We start from the raw sequence: 23,932 nt of genomic DNA, 5'->3' as shown, positions 1-23,932 counted from the left end.
CAACCGAACTTTAAGGATAATCCGAACTCCGTAGAATCAAACTTTAGTGGCCCGGGATCTGACCCCAATGAGATGGTTTCTGATTGGGAATGGATTTCCCAATACATATATTTTGTACAATCGTTGATTGGAATAGATAATCAGAGAGACGCAGCGAAAGAGGCGAAGAAAAGAGAGCGAAATGACACAGTGGAGAAGGCATGTAAACCAACTCCAGTTTAATTAAGCGGTAATTAATATTTATAATTACACAAAAATGTATGCTACAGATATGTGATGAATAGGATAAGAAGCGTACACACAATATGCTCATATAAAAACAGTCAAGATTGAGATAAGTGAATAATTAACAAGGTCAAAATGTGACTCAAGTAGAATGAATAGATTGACCTGTCCAAAAGCTAGAATAAAGTATATGGGTCTAATGTAATAAACGACACTACAAAACTGTTATCAGTCTCAGTTATAGATTTGAGTGTCGTATTTTGTTTTTCATTATTGATAAAAGACAAATTTACCATAAGCCATTAGTATACCAGGTGTTGATAATTGGGATTCAACAACTTTGTAACTATCAGTTTAGGGGTTATGGAGATCGTTAAGTTTTTGATTGAGATCATGAACCAATTGATGTTAGACCATCATAGATTGGTTAGGGTTAGACATTAACACCGTTGGATGCTGGCCCAATGGTCTAGAGGTTAAGCGTTCGCGCGCAAAACTGAAAACCCTAGGTTCGAATCCCGCGGACGGGGTTGTGGATGTGCACTGCTGAAGAGTCCCACAATAAGACTAGAAGGCCGTCCACTGCTTCCAGGTTTTCGATGTTGGTCTAACATCAATCAGTTCATGATCTCAACCAAAAACTTTGTAACGATTAATTTACGTGACTTAGTATCTCATTGCAATTTACTTGATACTATGTTGTTATGGCAAACCAGAACATTAATCACTGAATTTTACTATTAATAACAATAAAATATACACTATTGCTACAACTTACTAATTTGAAATCCAAGTCCAAATCTACTTGTTGAATACTTTCAAAATGTAGAATTATATTTATAAGTCAAATTATAGAAAAACAACAAATGCACCTGGGTGGTATCACAGCTCTCACATATATCAAATGAGATTTGTATGGCGCATTTATATTTGGTGCCTCCTTGTACCAATATCTATGTGTTAAAGTAAATAAATAAACAATAACAACAAATAACTTCGTTTTATAACCAATCAAAATTTATATCTGTAATCCAATCAAAATAAAGTATTTTCTGATATAAAAATGAATAAATCGTCGATTTGATTTAATCTTATTATTATTATAATAATCAAAAGGAAATCAAAACTATGTCCGATACTACTGATAATAATAAAAATAGAAATATAGAAAATTCTGATAAAAATAATTTACATTCTATATGTCCATTATGTTATATTTTGATACAAGAGATTAGAAAATGTTATGAACATATCAACGAATCATTACCAATGGATCATCTTAATTTAAATAAAAATAAAACAATGAATAATATCATTGATTTAATTCAAGTGAACAAACAGAATTCAAGAAGATCACCATCATCGCCAACATCACCGTCAACATCATTAAAACATGATCATATATCTGTTATAATATTAGATGAATTAAAACGTTTTTGTGAAAATACAACAATACGTGGTCTACCACGTATAGTTCGTGCACATAATCGTTATTTACGTTTATTATGGTTAATATTAGTATTTATATTAATATTAGGTTGTTTTATATGTATGCTTTTTTTAACTAGACAATATTTAGAATATAATGTAATACATCCACCACGTGTATTACGTCATACAATTAGTCCATTTCCATCAGTAACTGTATGTAATTTTCGTCCAATTTCACCAGATGGATTAAAATATTTACAAATGAAAGGTTGGAAAACACCAAGACATTTTGTATTAGATTTAGCTACATATGCTCAATATATTTTTTATAATAAACATAAAATTGATGAATATAATGCAGCTAGTGCAGCATTTTCATTAGCTGGATTTTTAGAAAGTTTACCAAATAATGAAGAAAGAAGAAAACTTGGTTATCAACATGATAAATTAATAATTAAATGTCAAGTAAGTAAAAAAACAATAATTTGTGTTTAAGTGAATTGTATAATTTCAACAGTTGAGATCATGAGTCGATTGAAGCTAGATCAACATGGAAAACCTATAGGCACTGGATGGCCGTTCCGTCCTATTGTGGGACTCCTCAGCAGCGTGCATCCACGACCCCGCCTCACGAGATTCCAACCCACAACCTATCAGTCTCGCACACGAGCGCTTAACCAACTAGACCACCGAGCCGGCCGGCATCCAACGGTGTTAATGTCTAAATTCAACTAATCCACGAAACTGGACGACACATCCACCATTGTCATCATTGAGTTACTATCTCACAACTGACGCGGTTAAACTCCACTGGTCACTGCTTCTCATCAAAACTCCAGGAAATATCTCTTGAAGCCAGTCACTAGTGAGCTTATATTGATTAGTATCAGAAGGCGTTTTGTGGAGATTGTAGTAATTTCAACAGTTGAGATCATGATCTCCACAAAACCCCTTCTGAATTGTATAAATTAATTTTGTAATGTATTTTTGCATAAGGTCAAAACAGAAATTAAGATAGAATAATGCGATTTTATCTTTGTATTTCATGATTTTTCATCAGTTGTTTCGTAGATTGGTTAAAGTTGGATATGAACACCGTTGGATGTTGACCAGCTCAGTGGTCTAGTGATTAAGCGCTCACGCACGAGACTGATAGGTCCTGGGTTAGAATCTCGCGAGGCAGAGTCGTGGATTCACGCTGCTGGCGAGTCCTACGATAGGACGATATGGCCATCCAGTGCTTCTAGGTTTTCCATGGTAGTGGTTTAGCTTCAATTGACTCATAAACTCAACTACTGAAAATACTATAATCTCTACAAATCCACTTTTGATACTAATAATTAAATGTCAAGTGTGTAAAATTTATGCTTAGGCTAATCGTATATAAATTAATTTTATAATGTTTGCTATAAGGTCAAAATAGAAATGAAGGTGGAATAATCCGATTTTGTCATTTTATTTCATGGTTTTTCATCAGTTGTTTACAACTGTTTGAATATATATATACATATATGTATGGATAAGCAAGTGCGAGGTCATTTGATGATGGAAGTAAAACAAAAACAAACTAACATAGAAGGCTGAAACATTAATTATGTTGAGTCCGGAAATTGATAAAATGGATTGCGTTATAATTATAGGAGATTTGAGAAGTTTATGAAAGTTTCAGATTAATTGAAAATAAATTTTGAAGTCATAAATAGATGAAGTGGTAATTATCTAACAATCGGAATCAACGAGATGAATTAAGTAACACTACTTTTAAGTGGCCCCGCATTTGTTTACATATATTTATATATATTATTAAAAAGCTATATATTTCCTCGATAATTTTGATTTTGATTATTACCCTGAAGAAGTCCAGACAAGTTAGCTGGACGAAACGTTGGATTTAGTTAAATTTCAATCGCTGAGAATATTTCAAATATAATTTTCACATATAATGACTTCTCTATACTCGGCGCTCAATTACTGTCAAACGATTCATTCTAATCTTGGGGAATATTCGTATATATTATTACTATTATTATAATCTATATCACCAATATTGATTACCTACCTACTTACTTACTTACTTACTTACTTACTTACTTACTTACTTACTTACTTACCTACTAACTAAATCCTGTTACCCCACGAACTACGTCTTCCAATCATAATTAACTACTTGATTGCTAACCAACTATAATTGGAGTACTAGGTATTATAACCCATGATAATCGATGCTAACCAAACAATATCGAAAAATATAAGAAAGTTTTAAATGTGAACCAATATATCACAACTTAGTGGTGTAAAGTTAACAAACTAGTAACCGGTCTGATATATAGAAGGGGAATTTGAAAATGAATATTGTTCGGTAATCTTATATACTCTTATAGAAAGAAACTGTTATCTAGTGTTCCACACTCTCAATCACCAGTTATTTGAGATAATTCTGTGTTGAACACCATTTTCAAATTTACTCATTTTCGAAAAATCTTTTATTCCAAATTACTTACTCAATTACTTTCTTACACTTGCTGCCCCTCATGCAGGAGCATAGATCTCCCATCAACACCCTCTATCCAATTCTGTCCAGTACAATTCTTTCCAATTGTTTCTAGTCAGTATTCATCCTTTTCGTATCTGCTTCCAATTCCCGACACAGTGTATTCATTGGTCTTCGTCTTCTCCGTTTCCATTCAGTATTTCAAGTTAGCTCTTGTCTTGTGATACAGTTTCATGATTTCCGTATTGTTCTGTAATGTTCTATCCACTTCTAACATCGTCTCCTCATTTCCTCGTCAGTCGCAATCAATATTGATTACTTCATATTATGTCATATCTTATTGTTACACTTTATGATGAATATGATTGTAAGTGACTGACGAGATACCATAAACCGAAATGTATTTATATAATTCTGCCTCACTTATTGTTTTACAACTTTATTCAAATTCGTATTAGGAATCGATTGTATGAAACATGATTTGTATTTATAAAATGTTGTTTAGTGGGTCTTATAATTATATACTGATGAGTGACTGAAATAAATAACTATCCTTATGGTTATTGCCATGGATTTCTTTAAAGAATAATTTGAAAACAATCAAAATAATCAGTTAATTACGTTATATATATAAAAACGGGTTGAGATCCATGGCGGTGAATGAAAAGTGAATGTTCATGCTTCCTGAATAATAAATCTATAGTACTAATTCTCATAGTTTCAATGATTACATCCTTTTTTCAGCAAAACAGAAAGTAACGAATTTCAGTCCTCAACATCAACAATAGGAAGATTCAAATGCTTACAAATTAATATATTAACACTACATGTTTATGTACCGGAGAACAGATAAAAAACTAATGAATCAAGTAATAAAATCTTGTCAGTATGCGCATTTATAGAGATTTTAGTATTTTCAGGTTGAATTTATGGGTTGATGTAAGTTAGACCACCAGTGAAAGCCTGAGAGTACTAGACGGCAATTTCGTCCTAGTATGAGATCCTTTAGTAGTGTGCATTCAGGATCCCACAAGGGGGAATTGAACCTAGGACCTTTATTTTTGCGCGTGAACGCTTAACCTCTAGACCACTGAACTGTTATTTTTTGAAACGCAATAAAATAAATATAATGTGTTTTTATCTCATTAATAAAATAATGTGAAAATATTACAGGTGTTACATATATTGATACAGGAAATAAGTTTGAACTGTAAATCAAGCGAGTAAAGAAATTGGTTCAGCAGGAGAAATTTCTTTGAAGCCAGTCACTAGTGAGCATATGTTGATTAGTATCAGATGGGGTTTTGTGGGCGGGGTCGTGAATGTGCACTGCTGAGGAGTCCCACAATAGGACGGAACGACCGTCCAGTGCTCCCAGGTTTCCCATGGTAGTGGTCTAGCTTCAATTGACTCATGATCCCAACTGTTAAAATAATAATAATAACAAGTCTGCACAAAAGTTAAGTGCAGAGATAGAACATATTTGGTTCCGATTTAATCTCATAGACAAATCAAATGTATTATTTCTCATTTTATAAAGCAAACGAATAGATGCTTTGATAGATCTAGACAGATTCTATAAACAATCTTTAATATAAACCTGGGTTAATTAAGTAGTCAATATATGGTATATTTCGGATTATAGAAAGTTGATGGCTCCTGTAAACACAAAATAACAAAACATAGAAAACACTATTTCAATATAACCACACTTATAAAAGATTGGATAAAACGTTACAATCAATAAAATTGTGATGAATAAGAACACAAGTGGGGACAATCGAATATATTATAACTTGAAATTACAGAATATGTTACTAAAATCTGAAAACCATACAGTATATAGTTAATTTGCAAAATATCAATTATTCATCTCAAACTTGACTGTTTCTTTTACAAATATCAGTCAGTCATCTCAGTTTTCATTGTTACTGCATTTTCATACAAATTGCTTTTCGTTCCTGTTCTTTCAATTCTCAATCTTCTACTGAAGTACATTTTATTCCTGACTATCGTTATGTACTACTTATATGAATATAAGTAGCTTACACCCGTATATATATATATATCTAAAGTAAAAGTCTGGAATATTATTCACTTTAGTAACATAAAGATATGAAACATAAACTAAGTGATTATATAAAAGTACTTAACATGTGTACATCTATTTAATTATGTAAATCGTTTTAGTTTAGACTTCATCATTGAAAGAAGTTACTAATGAAATGAAAATGAATTTCAATAATGTAATTAAAATGATTCATTCGATTTTCATTAAGGCAATGAATAAATATGATCGAATGAAATCCATTGTTTAAAACATTTTATTATGAAAATTTTTTTGAAATTAAACTGAAATTTTAAAAAGAACGTATTATAGAACGATATTTATTAGTATAGGGTTGTGGAGTTATTCGATTGAGATCCTGAACTGATTGGTGTGGGATTCGAATCCCGCAATTGAGATCGTGAATGCGCACCGCTGAAGAGTCCCACAATGGGACAAAACGGCTGTCCAGTGCTTCCAGGTTTTCAATGGTGATCTAACATCAAGCAGTTCATGATCTCAGTCAAAAACGTTATAATTTCTACAACCCTATACTGATAATTACCATGTGCTCACTAGTAACTAGCTTCGTGATGAAATTCTCGGAGCACTAGCGAGAAGCTGTGACCAGTGTAGCTAATCCGTGTTGGGTAGAGACAGGTATCTACAATGGAAGATGGTCGCGCAATTTCGTGGGTTGGTTGAGACTAGACATTATTACCGTTGGATGCCGGACAGCTTAGTGGTTTAGAGTTTAAGCATTCTCGCGCAAGACTGGATGCCCTGAGTTCGAATCCCGCGGGAGGGATCGTGGATGCAAACTGCTGGGAATGGTATTTATTTTTCTTAAAATATTAACCGATCCAAGAAAATTCTAGAAAATTTACCCATAGTACTGTAGAGCCTGACACAAGACTGAGAGTCAATGATTTTAAGAATTTCAAAAGTACCTTACAGTTAAATCAGTCTTAATAGGAAAGAATTTAGATTTCATTGAAATAAATGAAAAATGTAAATACAATTTCAAATAAGCAAAGATGGATTGTGGCTAACAGTGGAATCCAAGTTGCCCGTCTCACCATATTTGGGATTCGTCAGCTGAATATACCTGCATCTCAGAGTTAATGTTCACTCTAGGACTTGAACTGAGTTCCATTCACTTCGAAAGTCATCAAGTTATCCCCTTAACTATTAAGTTCTGATAGTCACCAGATTATATAATGGTGTGAAGTTTTAATTCATTTTTTTAAAAATTGGTTTTCTGAGTCTTCCGATTGATGTTTAAGATTGAAATTGATCAGTCACTTATTAGTATATTTATGAATTAAATGAATTCAACACAACAATAATTACTAGTTTGTGTTCGGTCAGTATTGAAAATTATTTTTAACTAACTTGAAATTGTTATAACTTGTGACCGCCGATTAGAGAGCAGTGACTCATCGATCGGAACAATAACGCATAAAACACGTGCTAGCAGTCTAGAGTTCTGATCGGCCCTGCTTCTCGCCTAGCACAGCCAGTTAAGTCTAGAACACAAATCTCAGCCTCTGCGATATGAATCATTGTATTTCAAACATACTGAGTTTATATACCAATCAAACAGATCACAACGTACCAGTAAAATATGAAACAACATTTGTACAAGAATTAACCAGATGTTGCTGTGAATGTGGGAGGTAGTAATTAATACACTGAGTATAACTCAAGAGTCGTAAAACGTATAATATTAGTTCATAGGTCAAAATGAAGCTCATAATAAGAAGGACATGAATATGAATAGTTTAGTTATTTAACAGTTATACGATCAAAATATACGTTTAGTATTGGTCCATAAATGGATCCGAGAGTTACCATTCATTATGTTTATCGGGACCTAACAGAAATACATAAAAACGCGAAAGAAAACACCTTTTGCATTGATTATCATCACATACATTTCTTTCTACACCATGTATGTTTGTTTTGTATTTGATTTTCAAAGGATAACGTTTTTTTTCACAGATAATTGATACTCTCCCCCCCCCCACAGAGATTAATTAAACTTCAAATAATGTTTAGTTTTCAACGTCTTTTTACTGTACAACTATGAAATTGAAATGATTTCACATTAAGTTCCATTTTAAACAGAATATTACACAATCTATCTAGTGTTAAGTTAAATTTTTCCGATTTCTTAAATTCACCATATATATGTCACAATTATTAGTCATTATAACCGATGATCATTTATATTACACATTTGGTTAGCGTTTTTTTTCGTTGGCGAGTTAGTTTTTTATGGGATGTTATCGTTAACCCCATTCTCAACCGTACTCTTCTATCCGGGCCTGAAACTGGCAATAGCCCCAGGGTAGCTTTAGGCGGAGTTCCATATTACACATAAGGAAGGTTTAAATTTACGAATAGCTAAGGCTTCAAAAAACCTGACACTTCATATTACCCTTAATTCGTTTAACTTATCAGGAAATCACTAAGAAAAACTAAATTATTATCCAGTTTTCTAATTTATGAGTACTATAATGTACCTTTAATCCAAAGATCTTCTGTGTTGTTGATACGCTTAGTCAATCAAACCCCACTATTATAAATAACATAGTTATACCAAATCTATAAATTACATTGGTTTTTTCTATTGGATGAAATAACTTATAAATGAGAAAAAAAAAGTCAAAATGTCATAATTTTGTGCTCCTTTAAACTGATTAGTTTAATTGGAGCGATTTCATTTTCATTCTAACTAACACTATCAACACTTATTTCATGTAGACTAACTTATTTTGATGACTTTTTGCTGAGATCAAACATCAACCAAATATGACAATAAATGGGAATACAGAAACACATCAAGCCAATGAAATATCCAAATGATTGTTGAAGCATTTTTGATAGCTCAGTTCTGTATGAATTAACTTTTGATAGATTATCCAGAATGATGGTTAGAAACATTGTAATTAAATCTACCTAGTATATCACAACTAAAATTATTAATCTCAGCAATAAAATCTTTTTCGGTATTTCAACTATATAATTACATATTACTAACATTAATTTATGTGTCCAGAACAGACCTGGATGGAGCATGCTCCTCTGAAGACTATAATCCATTGGGGGTAACAGCCGTAAGTAAGTAAGTAAGTAAGTAAGTAAGTAAGTAAGTAAGTAAGTAAGTAAGTAAGTAAGTAAGTAGGTAGGTAACATTAGTTTATCCTATATCAGAAAGGGATATGCATAAACTAAACTAGATGTTTTCTTGTTAAACTAGACATGATATAAATCTTTATTGTTAGTCTTTAAAAGTAAACCCGGTTCATTCCATGTACTATAACGACACGATATCACGATATCCTGTTATGATTCAAATACTTTATTTTTGGTTGAGATCATGAATCAATTGATGTTAGACCACCGTTGGAATCCTGGAAGCACTGGACGGCCGTTTCGTCCTAGTATGGGACTCCTCAGCAGTGCGCATCCACGATCCCGCACCCCGCGGGGTTCGAGCCCAGGACCTACTGGCTTCGCGCCTGAGCACTTAGCCATTAGACCACTGAGCCGGCATCCAATGGTGTTAGTGTCTAACATCAACCAATCCACGAAATTGCGCGACCAACTTCTATTGTACTGAGGTAGATACCTGTCTCTACCCGACACGGATTAGCTCCACTGGTCACGACTTCTCACTAGAACTCCGAGAATTCCCTCACGAAGCTAGTCACTAGTGAGCACATGTTAATTATCAGTATGGGGGTTGTGGAAATTGTTAAGTTTTTGGTTGAGATCATGAATCTAGACCTATTCAATGATAAAATGATGTTGTTTTGTTCCAAGGAAGAGGAGAAAAAACTTAACCGAAATTCAGGCAAGAACAAAATTTTAATTAATAAATTGATTAATTAAAATAGTTTTTTAATTAAATTAAAAATTTAATATACTACCATAAGTTATTATAATTAGAAATTCATGTAGTGTTGTTATATTTGTATCGTCTAATTGTTATTGAGGACTGCAATTGATCAATCTCTTATTGGTATATGTACACCTTGTGCGGATTGCCTCGATATTTTTTTAAGTCACAAGCGTTATAAGATACTAATCAATTGCAGTCCAAAACATCAATGAGAAGATAAAAGTAAATAATATGAAGTAAATTTAAAACTTCACCCCATCGCACAAGCAAGTGGATAACACGGTGACGTTTGAAGTGAACGGCATTGAGTTCGAATCTCAGAGTGAACATCATTTCTGAGATGCAGGTAGATCCAGTTGACAGGTTCAAAATGTGACGTAACGCACGTTTCTACTGTTAGCCACTATGCATCTTTGTTTGTGTGAAGTTATTATTGATTTATAGATTTCTGAAAAGAAAAGGTTCTCTACAATATAATGATTCAATAAAACTGGTTGAATATACATATTAACAATCTATTTATATTTTTCAACCTCATAGTTACCATTTGTGTGATTTCAATATATACTTTTTTATTGAGGGCAGTAGTGTTGGATGAGGGGTTGGCAACCCCATCCTGTAGAAAACCGTACTTAAAAAACCGTAACCAGAATACCATGTGAAAACTATACATTAAATACTTTATTTGCAAATCCTCCATCAATTGTTCATTACATCCTTCATGATTCTTCCGATTCTCAATTCCTTGATGTTTACCCCTGTGTTTTCTTCAGTTCAATCTTCTCAACCTTCTTTGCAAGGCATTCCATTTCTGATTGGTGTTACATACTATTTATGTCGACGGACAAAAGTAACAGACACCACAGAACTTATATGCAAATCATGTTTAATTAGTTTGTTAGCTACACGAAAGCTATCCATACCAAAGCAGCAATTTCTTATTTATACATCACGAAGTAAAAAAAAACTAATTTACTGATAATTCAGAACCATTTAATTAATATAACTTTGTTATAACCATTGGATTAATGAATTGATTTTAGCTAGACCACTATTGAATACCTGGAAGCGCTGGACAGCCGTTTCGTCCTAGCATGGGCCATCCAAAGCTTACAGGCTTAAAGTTTAGTTTTCCAAAATACTTACTTACTTACGCCTGTTACTCACAATGGAGCACAAGCTGCAAACCGGCATTCTCCAACCTACTCTGTCCTCAGCCTCCCTTTCTAGTTCTATCCAATTCTTGTTCATTCTTATCATGTCTGTCTCCATTTCTTGGTGTAATGTTTTCTTTCGCCTTCCTCTTCTCTTTTGGCCTTGAAAATTCCAAGTGAGGGATTGCCTTGTGATGCAGTTGGGTGATTTCCTAAATATATGTCATATCCACTTCCAGCTCTTCTTCTTCACTTCTTTCTCCATTGGAATCTGATTTATTCTCTCCCATAGTAGGTTGTTGCTGATATTTTCTGCCCAACGTATCCGAAGTATTTTGCGTATACAACTATTAGCACTCATTAGTAAAAAATCTAACCGTCCATTTACAATTTCCGTGACATGTCTATACATAATGCAAACATAGAGCTATACATACCATATGTTTTACTACACACTTGGAATAACAGCAATGATCCTAATAAAAAAATGTTCAATAAAAGTGGAAAATCTTGAGCAAAATAATTTCGGAAAAGCTAAAAACGATTCCGTCAAATGATTGAATAGAAACAATTGGGCTATGTGTCCTATTTGAAAACTCTTGATAAAACTAATTTAATAGACTTTCAGTGAGTTATTTGACTTAGAATTACTCTAATGTAAAACTATATACTTTCAATTAATTCGTTATTTAAAAGAAGGTAATGTTACATACCGTGAATTCACATAGTTGACTAACTTCCATTACACAATTTTATGGCACAACTGTTATATCGATTGACAAACATGTTTTATTTATGAATTGTGGTAAGGATAAAATTAAGACTGAATATGTCGACGCGATATAAATGTCTTATATCTACCATAACTTGTTTTGAAAAGATAACTATTTCTCAAGTTTGATTATTTAAATGTTTTGCGACCAAGCAGTGATAGTCAGTTAATAACAACGTTAAATATTGAAAAGATGTGGGATGGCTTAATTTACCATACCAGGTTATCATGATGAAATAGGATTAACAAGACAAATTGCAAAAGAAATAATAAATTATGATCAGAATCGGGAATTATTGAGATCGTAGTGATCTTAACAGTTGAATTCATGGGCCAATTTAAACTAGACCACCATGGAAAACCTGAAAGCACTGGACGGCCGTTTCGTTCTAGCATGGGACACCTCATCGGTGCGCATCCACAATCTCGCATGCATAACCCGAACACAAGGTCTTCAGCCTTGCGCGTGAACGCTTAACCTGTAAATTACTGAACCGGTATCCAACAGTGTTAATGTCTAACCTCAATCGATCCGTGATCTAGCACAACCACCCGTCCATTGTCTGAGGTAGATATCTGTCTCTACCCAACATTGATTGGACTGCACTGGTTTTGAATGGATCAAAGTTAGACACTAACACTGTTGAATACCAGTTCAGTGATCTGGAGGTTAGGTATTCGCGCGCGAAACCGAAGGTTCTGCGTTCGTGTCCCGTATGCGAGATCGTGGATATGCACTGCTGAGGAGTCCCATATTAAGATGAAGTGTTCGTCTAACGTTTTCAGATTTTCAATGTTGACCTAGCTTGCATTAAATCATGAATTCAACTATTAAAATAATTAATTAACAAGTAGAAAAACTGATCATTCGGAATAGTTTCTAAAAAAATCTACTTCATGTTTGCACAATATTATATAAGAATAATAGAAATTTTATCACTATGAAAGATATTAATTTATTATTTCAGTGTAATGTAAATATCACATCACATAAGTATGAGATTACTTAGTAAATGAGTTAAGAAAATTAATATCAAACAATCATCAGATATTCTATCAAAAATCCTTGTTACGTATATTTACCAGAAGGGGTTTTGTGGAGATTTTAGAAATTTCACTGACTAAAATCACGAGTCGATCTAAACCAGACCACCATTGAAAACCTGGAAGCACTGGACGGCCGTTTCGACCTAGTATGGAACTCCTCAGTAGTGCGCATCCACGAACCCGCGAGATTCGAACCCAGGACCTATCAGCCTCGCGCCAGGCGCCTAAGCAACTAGACCGCTGGGCTGGCCGGCATCCAACGGTGTTAATGTCTAACTTCAACCAATCCACGAAGTTGCGCCACCGCACACCATTGTCTTCAGTGAGTTGATATCTCGCAACAGACCGTGGACCGTGGATACGCACTGTTGAGGAGTCCCATACTAGAACGAAATGGCCGTTCAGTGCTTCCAGGTTTTCCATGGTGGTTTGGTTATTTATTATTATTATTATTATTAATGGCTTTATTCAATACTATATTTTGGTACAATATAGAATTCTCAGCACAAGATCGACTCATGATTTCAATCAGTGAAATTTCTAAAATTTCCACAAAACCGCTTCTGATAATAATCATCTGCTCACTAGTGACTGACTTCAGGAGATACTCCTGGAGTTCTAGTGAGAAGCCGTTACCAGTGGAGTTCAACCGGGTCTGTTGTGAGATACCAACTCACTGAGACAATGGTGTATGGTTACTCATATTTATCAAGCTAATAAAATGAAGACAAAAAAGTGCATAGATATAATAGACTACTTTAAATAATAAGTAATATAATTAATTAAAACTTGTATTTGATATGTTTTATTTACTAAAAGAAAAAAGTTACGTCTCAAAATGAGGTTAGATTATTAAGGTACAATGAATTAGTTACAATTAATTATGATTAAAAGATATTGTCATATGGAAACTATCTTCTATTCTTCAGTTTTATAAATTTTATATTGAAACAAATATATATATCAGTATAAGGTTGTGGAGATTATTAAGTTAGTTATTAAGATCATGAACTGATTGATGTTAGACCACTGCTGAAAACCTGCAAACACTAGACGGTCATTTCGTCCTATGAAGTCTAGGACGATGGACTGATATTTGCAAAAGGAACAGTCAAGTTTGAGACAATTGATTGACATTTTGCAAATTAAGTGTTCAATGTATGGTTCTTAGATTTTACCAAGATGTTCTATTCGATTGTCCCCACTCGTGTTCTCGTTCAGTACACAATCATTTAAATAAGATATGACTGAATAATTGTGATTGTATAAATATGTTTAGTTTATGAGGTTGCACATAAGATATTATAAATCATGTATTGAACCCCATCAAAATTTCCAGTAATAAAATAAAACATGAGATTGACTTATCTTGATTTTGTGTGATCTTTTAATCCTGTATGAAAGGAACTTTTATGAATATAAAAAAATAATCTTGATCACTTTCTGTTACCATTCCGTATGACTTTATGCTTGGTATACATATATGTTAAAAGCCTTACATTTTGTAGTTTAACATTCCGGATTTATCTTAGTTAAAATAACCACTGGAAGCTAGGAAACTGTGGACAGTTATCTTGTTCCAGTATATGAATCTTCTATAGAGCGCTTTCACTATTCCATTAGAGATTGAACTGAGAGGATTGAGGCCTAGCTGAGAGATTACTGATATAACATCCGGTAATTTATATTCGCTAATTCTTCCAATCCACGATACTGTGCAACAATGATTTATTTTCACAGATGATACTTGTCTCATTCCCGATTTGTTTGAGCTCACCAATGACGGCTCCCCACGTGAACTCTAGGTTGAATAGCCTGTGAGTTCGAGGTGCTCATTGCTGAGAGATAAATCGACTGTCTAGTTTTTAGCAGTTTAAAAATCCCCATAGACTATTCAAAAATAAAGAATATTTGAGCGAGCAATTGTTTTCAATAACTTCATCATCAGGCTCTACAGTTATAAGTCCATGTATTAATGAATTTGACAATGTTATGCGTTAAAAATGGTGCACGTTTGCATCTGTTACGATACTTCAAAGTTGCATTATTTGCAAATTAGAAAGGTCATTCAATAAAGGTCAGGATGATTTAGAGTACAGTGGACAGTCACAATAAGTAGAGAATAGTAGTATAGCAAAAATGAAAATGCAAAAAAATTATGTGAATACAATGCATAGTAGGAGAATTTAATCTTGTCAAGTGAGATAATAATAATAACAAGATTGTTGTGTGAATATAATATGTAATAAGGAGGGTGTTATCAAGGTAATTACGATCAACGAATTAGGAATGATGAATGTGAAAATTAAGATAGAGGTAATAAAAAAAGGGGGCAAGATTTTTATAATATTCAGTTTAGGTATCCGGTGTTCCAGTCGTGGGTCAAGGTAAACATAGAGGCTAGATATATTTTTTTCTGGATACATAAATTTCGTTTTATGGAGTTAATCCAGATGGCTTCAGCTATGTAGAGCAACCGTAATCTAGCTCCTTGAGGTAGATATTTTGGAACTTGATATAAAACAGAGAAAGCTTCCTCTATTTTTATATGATGTTCACTATCTACCAAATGAGAAAGAATAGTGCTGTTAATCGATTTGGTAACTCCTTTTCCCAACCATGCTGGTACACGTTCACGAAAACGCAAGGATAAAGCCCTCTGAGTACAGCCTATGTAACTAGATCCACAGGAGCAGTTGAATTGATATACACACATGGAGGAGCCCATCTTCGGTAACCTATCCTTGATTAGTTATGTGAGTTTTCAATAAAATTTAATCAGTGATTAGACCATTTTCACAACCTTCTTTATCTTATCTGTCCAAATTACTGCGTATATTATAGAATTGGGGTACCTGAAATGCTAAAATGAACGCTATTCATTATACAATTTTTATTGTCTATGGCTTACGCAGATTATTTTTCTCTATATTAATTATATTATTATATATGACGTATTATTATATAGTAATGTACCCATCTCTTTTGCTGATCAAAGGGTGAATTTTTAATGTTGATTAGATCGTTAGCCACGGAGAATCCACTTAGGGCAGTTGGAAAACCCTGGTTCCAAACCAATGGTTAACATGGGCTCCAGTATCCTGAAAGAACTAATGACGTATGAACCAAGGGTTGGTCAGTGGCTACCATGGGACTGCATATCCTGACATTGCTCCAATGCCTTATGGATAAGACCTTTAAGTTGAAGGCTTCGGGTGTGGCCCCCACAGAAAACCACCTGCCTTGGTTTAGGGCACCTGTGCAGTATCCCAACCCTCACACAAATCGAATGATTTATGTAGGGCATATGTATTTGGTGCCTTCTTGTACCAATATTTATGTGTTTAAATAAATAATAAAAGATCGTTAACCAATAATTAGGGCCAAAATTGAATTTATCAACATACATTGTTGCCAATAAGTAACATAATTTCAATAGCTGAGATCATAAGTCAATTGAAGCTAGACCACTATGGAAAACTAATAAGCACTGGACGGCCGTTTTGTCCTATTGTGAGTCCCCTCAGCAGTGCGCATCCACGACTCCGCCTCGCGAGATTTGAACCCAGAATCTTCTGGTCTGATACTAAGTAACATGATATAAAATTTAATAGGTAATTTAAATTTCTTAAACTTTTTAAGGAATTGTATTTGACCTGATTTGCATGATAGTAATGTAAATTATCCAATGAATAATGATTACATAATTAATGGCTAAAGATATAATGACATTTAAATATCTCTTGACAATTTAAAGTGTTTCAAATGACAAACATAAAGATGTTATCACTTTCTTCAGAAATTGTCCTCACTAACGAATAAGTTATAATCGTCAGTTTTTAACAATCTTTCTTTGATATTAATTACTATGAGATAATCACTTATTGGATGTAATTTTATTTCGGCTTAAATTAGGTCACAAAACCAAAGAAAACTATTTAATGTCATCTTCTTATAAAATATAACTTAAGATTCAGAAAATCCACGAACCGCATGTTCTAATCATAATTAATTACTTGATTGCTGGCCAAATCTATAGGGCTTTCTAATGTTCTGTGAATAAGTAGTAGTTGACGGTGTTAAACTATAATTGGAGTACTAGGTATTATAACCCATGATAATCGATGCTAACCAAACAATATCGAAAAATATAAGAAAGTTTTAAATGTGAACCAATATATCACAACTTAGTGGTGTAAAATTAATAAACTAGTAACCGGTTTCATCTATAAAACGGGAATTTGAAAGATGAATATCGTTCAATAGTCTTATATTATTACAGTGTTATAGAAAGAAACTGTTATCTAGTGTTCCACACTCTCAATCACCAGTTATTTAAGATAATTCTGTGTTGAACACCATTTTCAAATTTACTCATTTTCGAAAAATCTTTTATTCCAAATTACTTACTCAATTACTTTCTTACACTTGCTGCCCCTCATGCAGGAGCATAGATCTCCCATCAACACCCTCTATCCAATTCTGTCCAGCACAATTCTTTCCAATTGTTTCTAGTCAGTATTCATCCTTTTCGTATCTGCTTCCAATTCCCGACACAGTGTATTCATTGGTCTTCGTCTTCTCCGTTTCCATTCAGCATTTCAAGTTAGCTCTTGTCTTGTGATACAGTTTCATGATTTCCGTATTGTTCTGTAATGTTCTATCCACTTCTAACATCGTCTCCTCATTTCCTCGTCAGTCGCAATCAATATTGATTACTTCATATTATGTCATATCTTATTGTTACACTTTATGATGAATATGATTGTAAGTGACTGACGAGATACCATAGACCGAAATGTATTTATATAATTCTGCCTCACTTATTGTTTTACAACTTTATTCAAATTCGTATTAGGAATCGATTGTATGAAACATGATTTGTATTTATAAAATGTTGTTTAGTGGGTCTTATAATTATATACTGATGAGTGACTGAAATAAATAACTATCCTTATGGTTATTGCCATGGATTTCTTTAAAGAATAATTTGAAAACAATCAAAATAATCAGTTAATTACGTTATATATATAAAAACGTGTTGAGATCCATGGCGGTGAATGAAAAGTGAATGTTCATGCTTCCTGAATAATAAATCTATAGTACTAATTCTCATAGTTTCAATGATTACATCCAATTTCAATATTTTTTTCCTCATTTGAAAGCTCGTTTATACTATCCCATAATACTCTGTTACTAATAGTATCCGACGAATGGACATTGAATATCTCACATAGACAATTATTTACTATATTTAATAATGATTGTAATAGTCCCCTAATTTTCAACTCTATACAGTAGTTATTTCTAAAAATAAACATATTGTTTTTATTCAGATTATAAACATAACAATTCTAACAGACAATGCCGCCAAATGCCCTGGTACGGCCGACAGTGAGGAGAGTTCGCTCTCACTCTCCAAATGCTCTCACATAGCCACGCGTACATAGCCTCTGACAAGGAAGTCCTACTCACTGCCTTCTCGTGGCATTACTGTTGTTTACGAAAATGAGAGGACGAAAAGTGAATGTCAGGCGATTTAACCGGGTTGGTGGATATGGAGAGTTCAGCTAGGAGTGTAGGAAAACCCTGATACCAAACCAATGAATAATATGGGCTCCAGTATCCTGAAGGAACAAATGGCGTATGAACGAATTATTGGTCACCGGCTACTATGGGACTGCATCTCCTTGCAATGCTCCACTGCCTTGTGGATCAGACTTTCATGTCGAAGGATCCGGTTGTGGACCCCACAGAAAACCGCCTGCTTCAGTTTGGGCACCCGGGCCGTATCACAGTACTCACACATATCAAATGAGATTTGTGTGGCGCATCTATATTTGGTGCCTCCTTGTACCAATATCTATGTGTTAAAATAAACAAAATAAATAATAACAGACAATTAGATTTAATCATTAACCAATACCAATATTTTAAAAAAAAGAAAAAAAAGAAAGAGAATTCAATCACCATAGCACATAAATCTGTTTTATTCTATTGACTTTTCAATTTAATTATTTACAAAAGTTAAAACCAACCACAGATATTTTGTATGTTTGTTTAGTTTTCTATACCAGGTGATTATTGTACTAGATTTTGACTAAAAATTTGTATAGTAAATTTTTCTTATCATATTTTTTCAGATGATAAAGATAATTTATAAAATATAAATAACATATGGTTGATGAATATTATAACTTTAACCGATTGAATACACAAGTGTTTATTAGGACTTAGTAACTAAGTGAATAACACAATGATTGTTTGAAGTGAATGGTATTAGATTTGATTCTCAGAGTGAACATCAATTCTGAGAGGTAGGTACATCCAGCTGACGAGTCCCAAATCAGTCAGTCAGTCAGTCAATCAGTAACGACGTAGAACTTCGTATGTACGTACATCAGTTTGAGTTGCCATACCACATTAGCACAGAGATGCAGTTGTCGACTCAAATTCCGTAGTGGTAGGAGTAGTAAGAGTATAAGCAATAATCGGAAACGTTAGGGTTTGAAGATGTTATACAAGGAGTATAATACAGTGAAATAAATTTGGAAAGAAAATAACGGACATGAAGAATTCAGAAGATTAGAATTTGGGAGAACACAAAGAGTGGATACACTTGCGTCTCTAACCATCCCAAATAGGATGATATGCACGTCCTTGATTATACTGCTAGCCACTATCCAGCTTTGCTTGTAAATTAAGGCAATATTGAGGTAATACGCATAGTATGTACATATATCAAGAAGAGATTGATCAATTGTAGTACTGAACATCAATGGGAAGATCAAGTAAACAATATCAAGTGAATATAAAAAAACATTATTGTTTTGGTGGTTTGTGTATTTTTTCATTGTTGATATTCAAGTTTGAAAATTATCCGTTCCGATAATGTTCATACCCATCTGAGATGTTGGAGAAGATTTGTAATTTAGGTGGATTATTTTGATGGAGTTTTGTTGTCTGAGCTGAATGGTTTGGTTGCTGTGGTTTCATCGTTATTCTGAACGACATCATCAACACAAACTTCAGGTAAAACTGAAAACTCCACGACCAAACCATCCAGATCAAAGAACAAAACTCTATCAAAAACATACACATCTTAATTTTGTCTTTTATTTATTATTTTTTTTGTGAGGACAATGGAATATAATTGAATACAAAATTACAGAACATCTTGGTAAAATCTGATAACCATACAGTACATACTTAGTTTGAAAAATATCAATCAATTGTTCCAATCTTGAACGTTGCTTTTGTAAATGTTAATCAATCGTCTCAGACTTCGTTGTTCTTTTTTCTCCACACCAATTATTCTTTGTTCTTGTTCTTTTTCTTCGGTCTTGTTAACCTTCTGCCACCAGACATTTCATTTTCGATTGACGGTACGTACTACTTATATTACTAGCACACACCATAATTCATGACTTAGTGGATAATGTTTAATGTTTGAAGTAGTAGATAAAGAATTCACATCATAGCATAAATGTCAAGAGGATCATAAACATTCATTTAGGCAATGTCTCCCGAATATCATGAAATGTATATTCTTGATCTTACTGTTATTCAATATTCGAAAAAGTTATTTAAGAGGTCTCATAGAGAATAATGATATTATTATTTGTTACTGTCTGATCTCATTTTTAGTACCACTAAAACCCATGAAGGCCTAGGAAGTTATTTCATCATGACATAGGATCCCGTCTCTTCAGGTCTCATAGATAGCGTTTAATCTGTAGATCAATATGTTGGAATGTTGTTGTCTAGAATTTTACTTCAATTAGTTCTTGATATAGTGAAATGAGTATTGTTTATGGATAAAACTAACTTTCAGAAGATTTTCAGTAGCATATAAAAATTACTCTTCAAGGCTTTGTTCTAGAGAATTCAATGTATAACCATGACTTTCAGAGTGCAACAAATTGTATGACAAATCATTTACCATCAATGGAATTAAGTGGTAATCTTGCTATAAGTGAAAACTAAATTTAAGGAACAATATTCAAACAAAACTATACAAACAACATTTTATAGTTAGCCATTTTACAAATTTAATGAACTAGTCCAATGAAGTCAAGATAATAAATTTGAGATCATGAACCGATTGATGTTAGACCACCGTTGGAAACCTTGAAGCACTGGACTGCCGTTTCGTCCTATTGTGGGACTACTCAGCAGTGTGCATCCACGATCTCGCCTGCATGATTCCAACCCAAGACCTTCAGTCTCGCGCGCGAACTCTTAACCTACTGGACCATTGGGCTGGCCGGTATCCAATGGTGTTAGTGTCTAACATCAACCATTCCACAAATTGCGCGACCATCTCCCATTGTACTGAAGTAGATACCTGTCTCTACCCGACACGGATTAGCTCCACTGGTCACAGCTTCTCATTAGAACTTTGAGAATTTTCTTATGAAGCTAGTCACTAATTAATTTTATCAGAAGCCTGGATATCTTATAATCAATTCATAATGTAGTGTTGCATATAAACTTCTGAGTAGTTTCTTACTAGCTATCAATTTTCCCTTTATTACACAGTATAAGAATCTCATACTAGAATGAAACGGCCAATCAATGTTTACAGGTGTTACCATAATGGTATAACCTCAATTAATTCATCAATTCAACTATTAAAACTTACTATAATATCCACAAAAACCCCCTCTTAGATATAAATCCATCAATATATTGATCTGAAAGCACATGTAAACCTAATTAGTATCCATGATAAATTTAAGTTTCATTTGAATTTTTTTTCTTGTTTGTGTGTTTTCGATCTTCTTTTTCAAAAATAAGAAACTTTTGTCTAGAAATCATTTTTTTCAAAAAATAAATAAACATTTTCTTCTAATTAGTTACATTTTCATTTTAAACAAACATTTTAATTTGATTGTTTTTTAGTTTATTACATCATTTTAAAAAAGCCAAAAACAAACAACAACAACAACAACTCAGCATTATAAGCAAAGATGGATAGTGGATAGCAGTGGAATCCAGGACGCGCGTTTCGTCCTGTTTGGGACACGTCGACTGGATGTACCTGCATCTCAGAGTTGATATTCACTCTGAGACTCGAACTCAGTACCGTTCACTTCAAACGCCATCGCGTTATCCACTTAGCTACTGAGTCCTGATAGCCACTTGCTTGTGCAACAACTCAGTTACAATTATTTCAATTCAAATACTTTTTCATAGATTAAGTCATTAAGTGAAGAAAAAAATCAATAATTATTTCACTTTTTTATCCGCGGCGGCCTGCTTGAATATCTGGGCTACCTGTTTCTGCCATCTAATTATTTCAACAAGTTATCTGTTTTTTCATTTTTTAACTTACAATTATGTCCATTAATCGCATAAACTATTCAGGCGCTTTTATGAAAAGTCTACGACCTTTCGCTGCACAAGTTACAAATAAGTACCATAAAAGACACCGTGGTGGTTGGCAATATGCGTTAAAGAGAATGAACACAAATCATATGTCGATTCCCGAGCTGCTAAATTCTAACTGCCGATCACTAATCAACAAAGTGGACTATCTTCAATTCCTACTAAGTCAAAATATGTATCTTAATTGTGGTGTCATCACAATTCAAGAATCTTGGTTAAATGATTTACAGGATGACTGTCTAGTATCACTACATGATTTCGAAATTTTTCGTCAGGATCGATCAAACAACAAAAAGAGGTGTGGTGGCGGTGTAGCTACGTTTGTAAATGTGAACTGGTGTCGATCATCGTTTGTGTGTTTCAAGCTTTCAAATGACTTTATCGACTGTCTAACTCTAAGATGTCGTCAAAAACATCTGAATAAATACAAATATATTTATGTTACCAATGTCTACATTACTCCAGATTGCACATCATCCGCACTATCTGTTTTCGCTGATGAATTCACTGGGTTTGCTGTTACTGCCTTCAGTGATTCACGTTCAGTTGTATGTGGTGGTTTCAATTCATGTGACTGTAGCTTCCTTACGTCACTAGGTCACCAAAATGTAGTAGATTTTCCTACCCGTTTGGATGCTCATTTAGACTTCAAATTCATTAATGATGTGGGTATATATGCGACTCGTAAACGTGCTCCATTGTCTAGCTCGGATCACTGGATAATTCTTGTTCTACCTAAAGTATATGGAAAGAATGGGAAGAGTACACTCTTATATCAAACCAAGAAAGTCAAATATAGAAATTACTCGTAAGAAAATATCCAAAATCTGAAAAACATGTTTCATACGACTAACTGAGAATTATTTACAGATGACTCACTGGAAATCACTACTAATGTCCTATGTTATCCTTTCACAACTATCTTTAACAGATCCCTCTCATCTAATCTCATACCGAAAATGTGGAGAATGATGAAGATAATCCTTGTACCAAAGAAAGTATCTGGTGATAGGAATGTGAAATTTAGACCTATTACAATAACTTCACCCTTCCTCAAAACAATGGAAAAATTATTAATACTTCCACTTCAGCCTGCAATAAAAGAGCATACTGATCCGTATTAGTTTGTTTACAGATGCAAAAGAAGCACCTTAGATACTGTTGCTGTTCTGAATCACAATATAGTGTTCAACTTGGAAAAGGGTAAGAAGTATGTTCGATGCGCTTTTCTAGACTATACTTCAGCTTTTGATTCTATACCAAGACAACGTCTAATTAACAAGTTAATCAGCGTCAACACTGACAGCTGGATAACCAACTGGCTATGTTCCTACCTCTCTGGAAGGAAACAGTACACTGTATTTGGAGGAAAGTGTTCAGAGTCTTTACTTTCTCATGAAGGTGCACCACAAGGAGCTGTTCTTTCACCTCTTATTTTCTCTTTTTTCTGAATGATCTGCCATCT

At 33.7% G+C, this 23,932-nt stretch overlaps 1 protein-coding gene across 1 annotated transcript in view; it reads left to right on the top strand.

Moving 5' to 3' along the window:
• Nucleotides 1-1,108: 1,108 nt before the first annotated feature.
• Nucleotides 1,109-23,932, top strand: part of SCNN1G_1 (sodium channel, non-voltage-gated 1, gamma) — a 36,188-nt gene continuing 13,364 nt past the window's right edge. Inside the window, exon 1 of the mRNA XM_051213903.1 lies at nucleotides 1,109-2,121. Coding sequence (XP_051069923.1) covers nucleotides 1,354-2,121 — 768 coding nt within the window. The 5' untranslated portion in view covers nucleotides 1,109-1,353. The remainder of the gene's footprint in view (nucleotides 2,122-23,932) is intronic.

This window comes from Schistosoma haematobium, chromosome 3 (assembly GCF_000699445.3).
Source record: "Schistosoma haematobium chromosome 3, whole genome shotgun sequence".
Taxonomy (NCBI): Eukaryota; Metazoa; Platyhelminthes; class Trematoda; order Strigeidida; family Schistosomatidae; genus Schistosoma; species Schistosoma haematobium.
The sequence above is the reverse complement of the archived record's forward strand: the minus strand, read 5'-3'. Positions and strand labels throughout refer to the sequence as shown.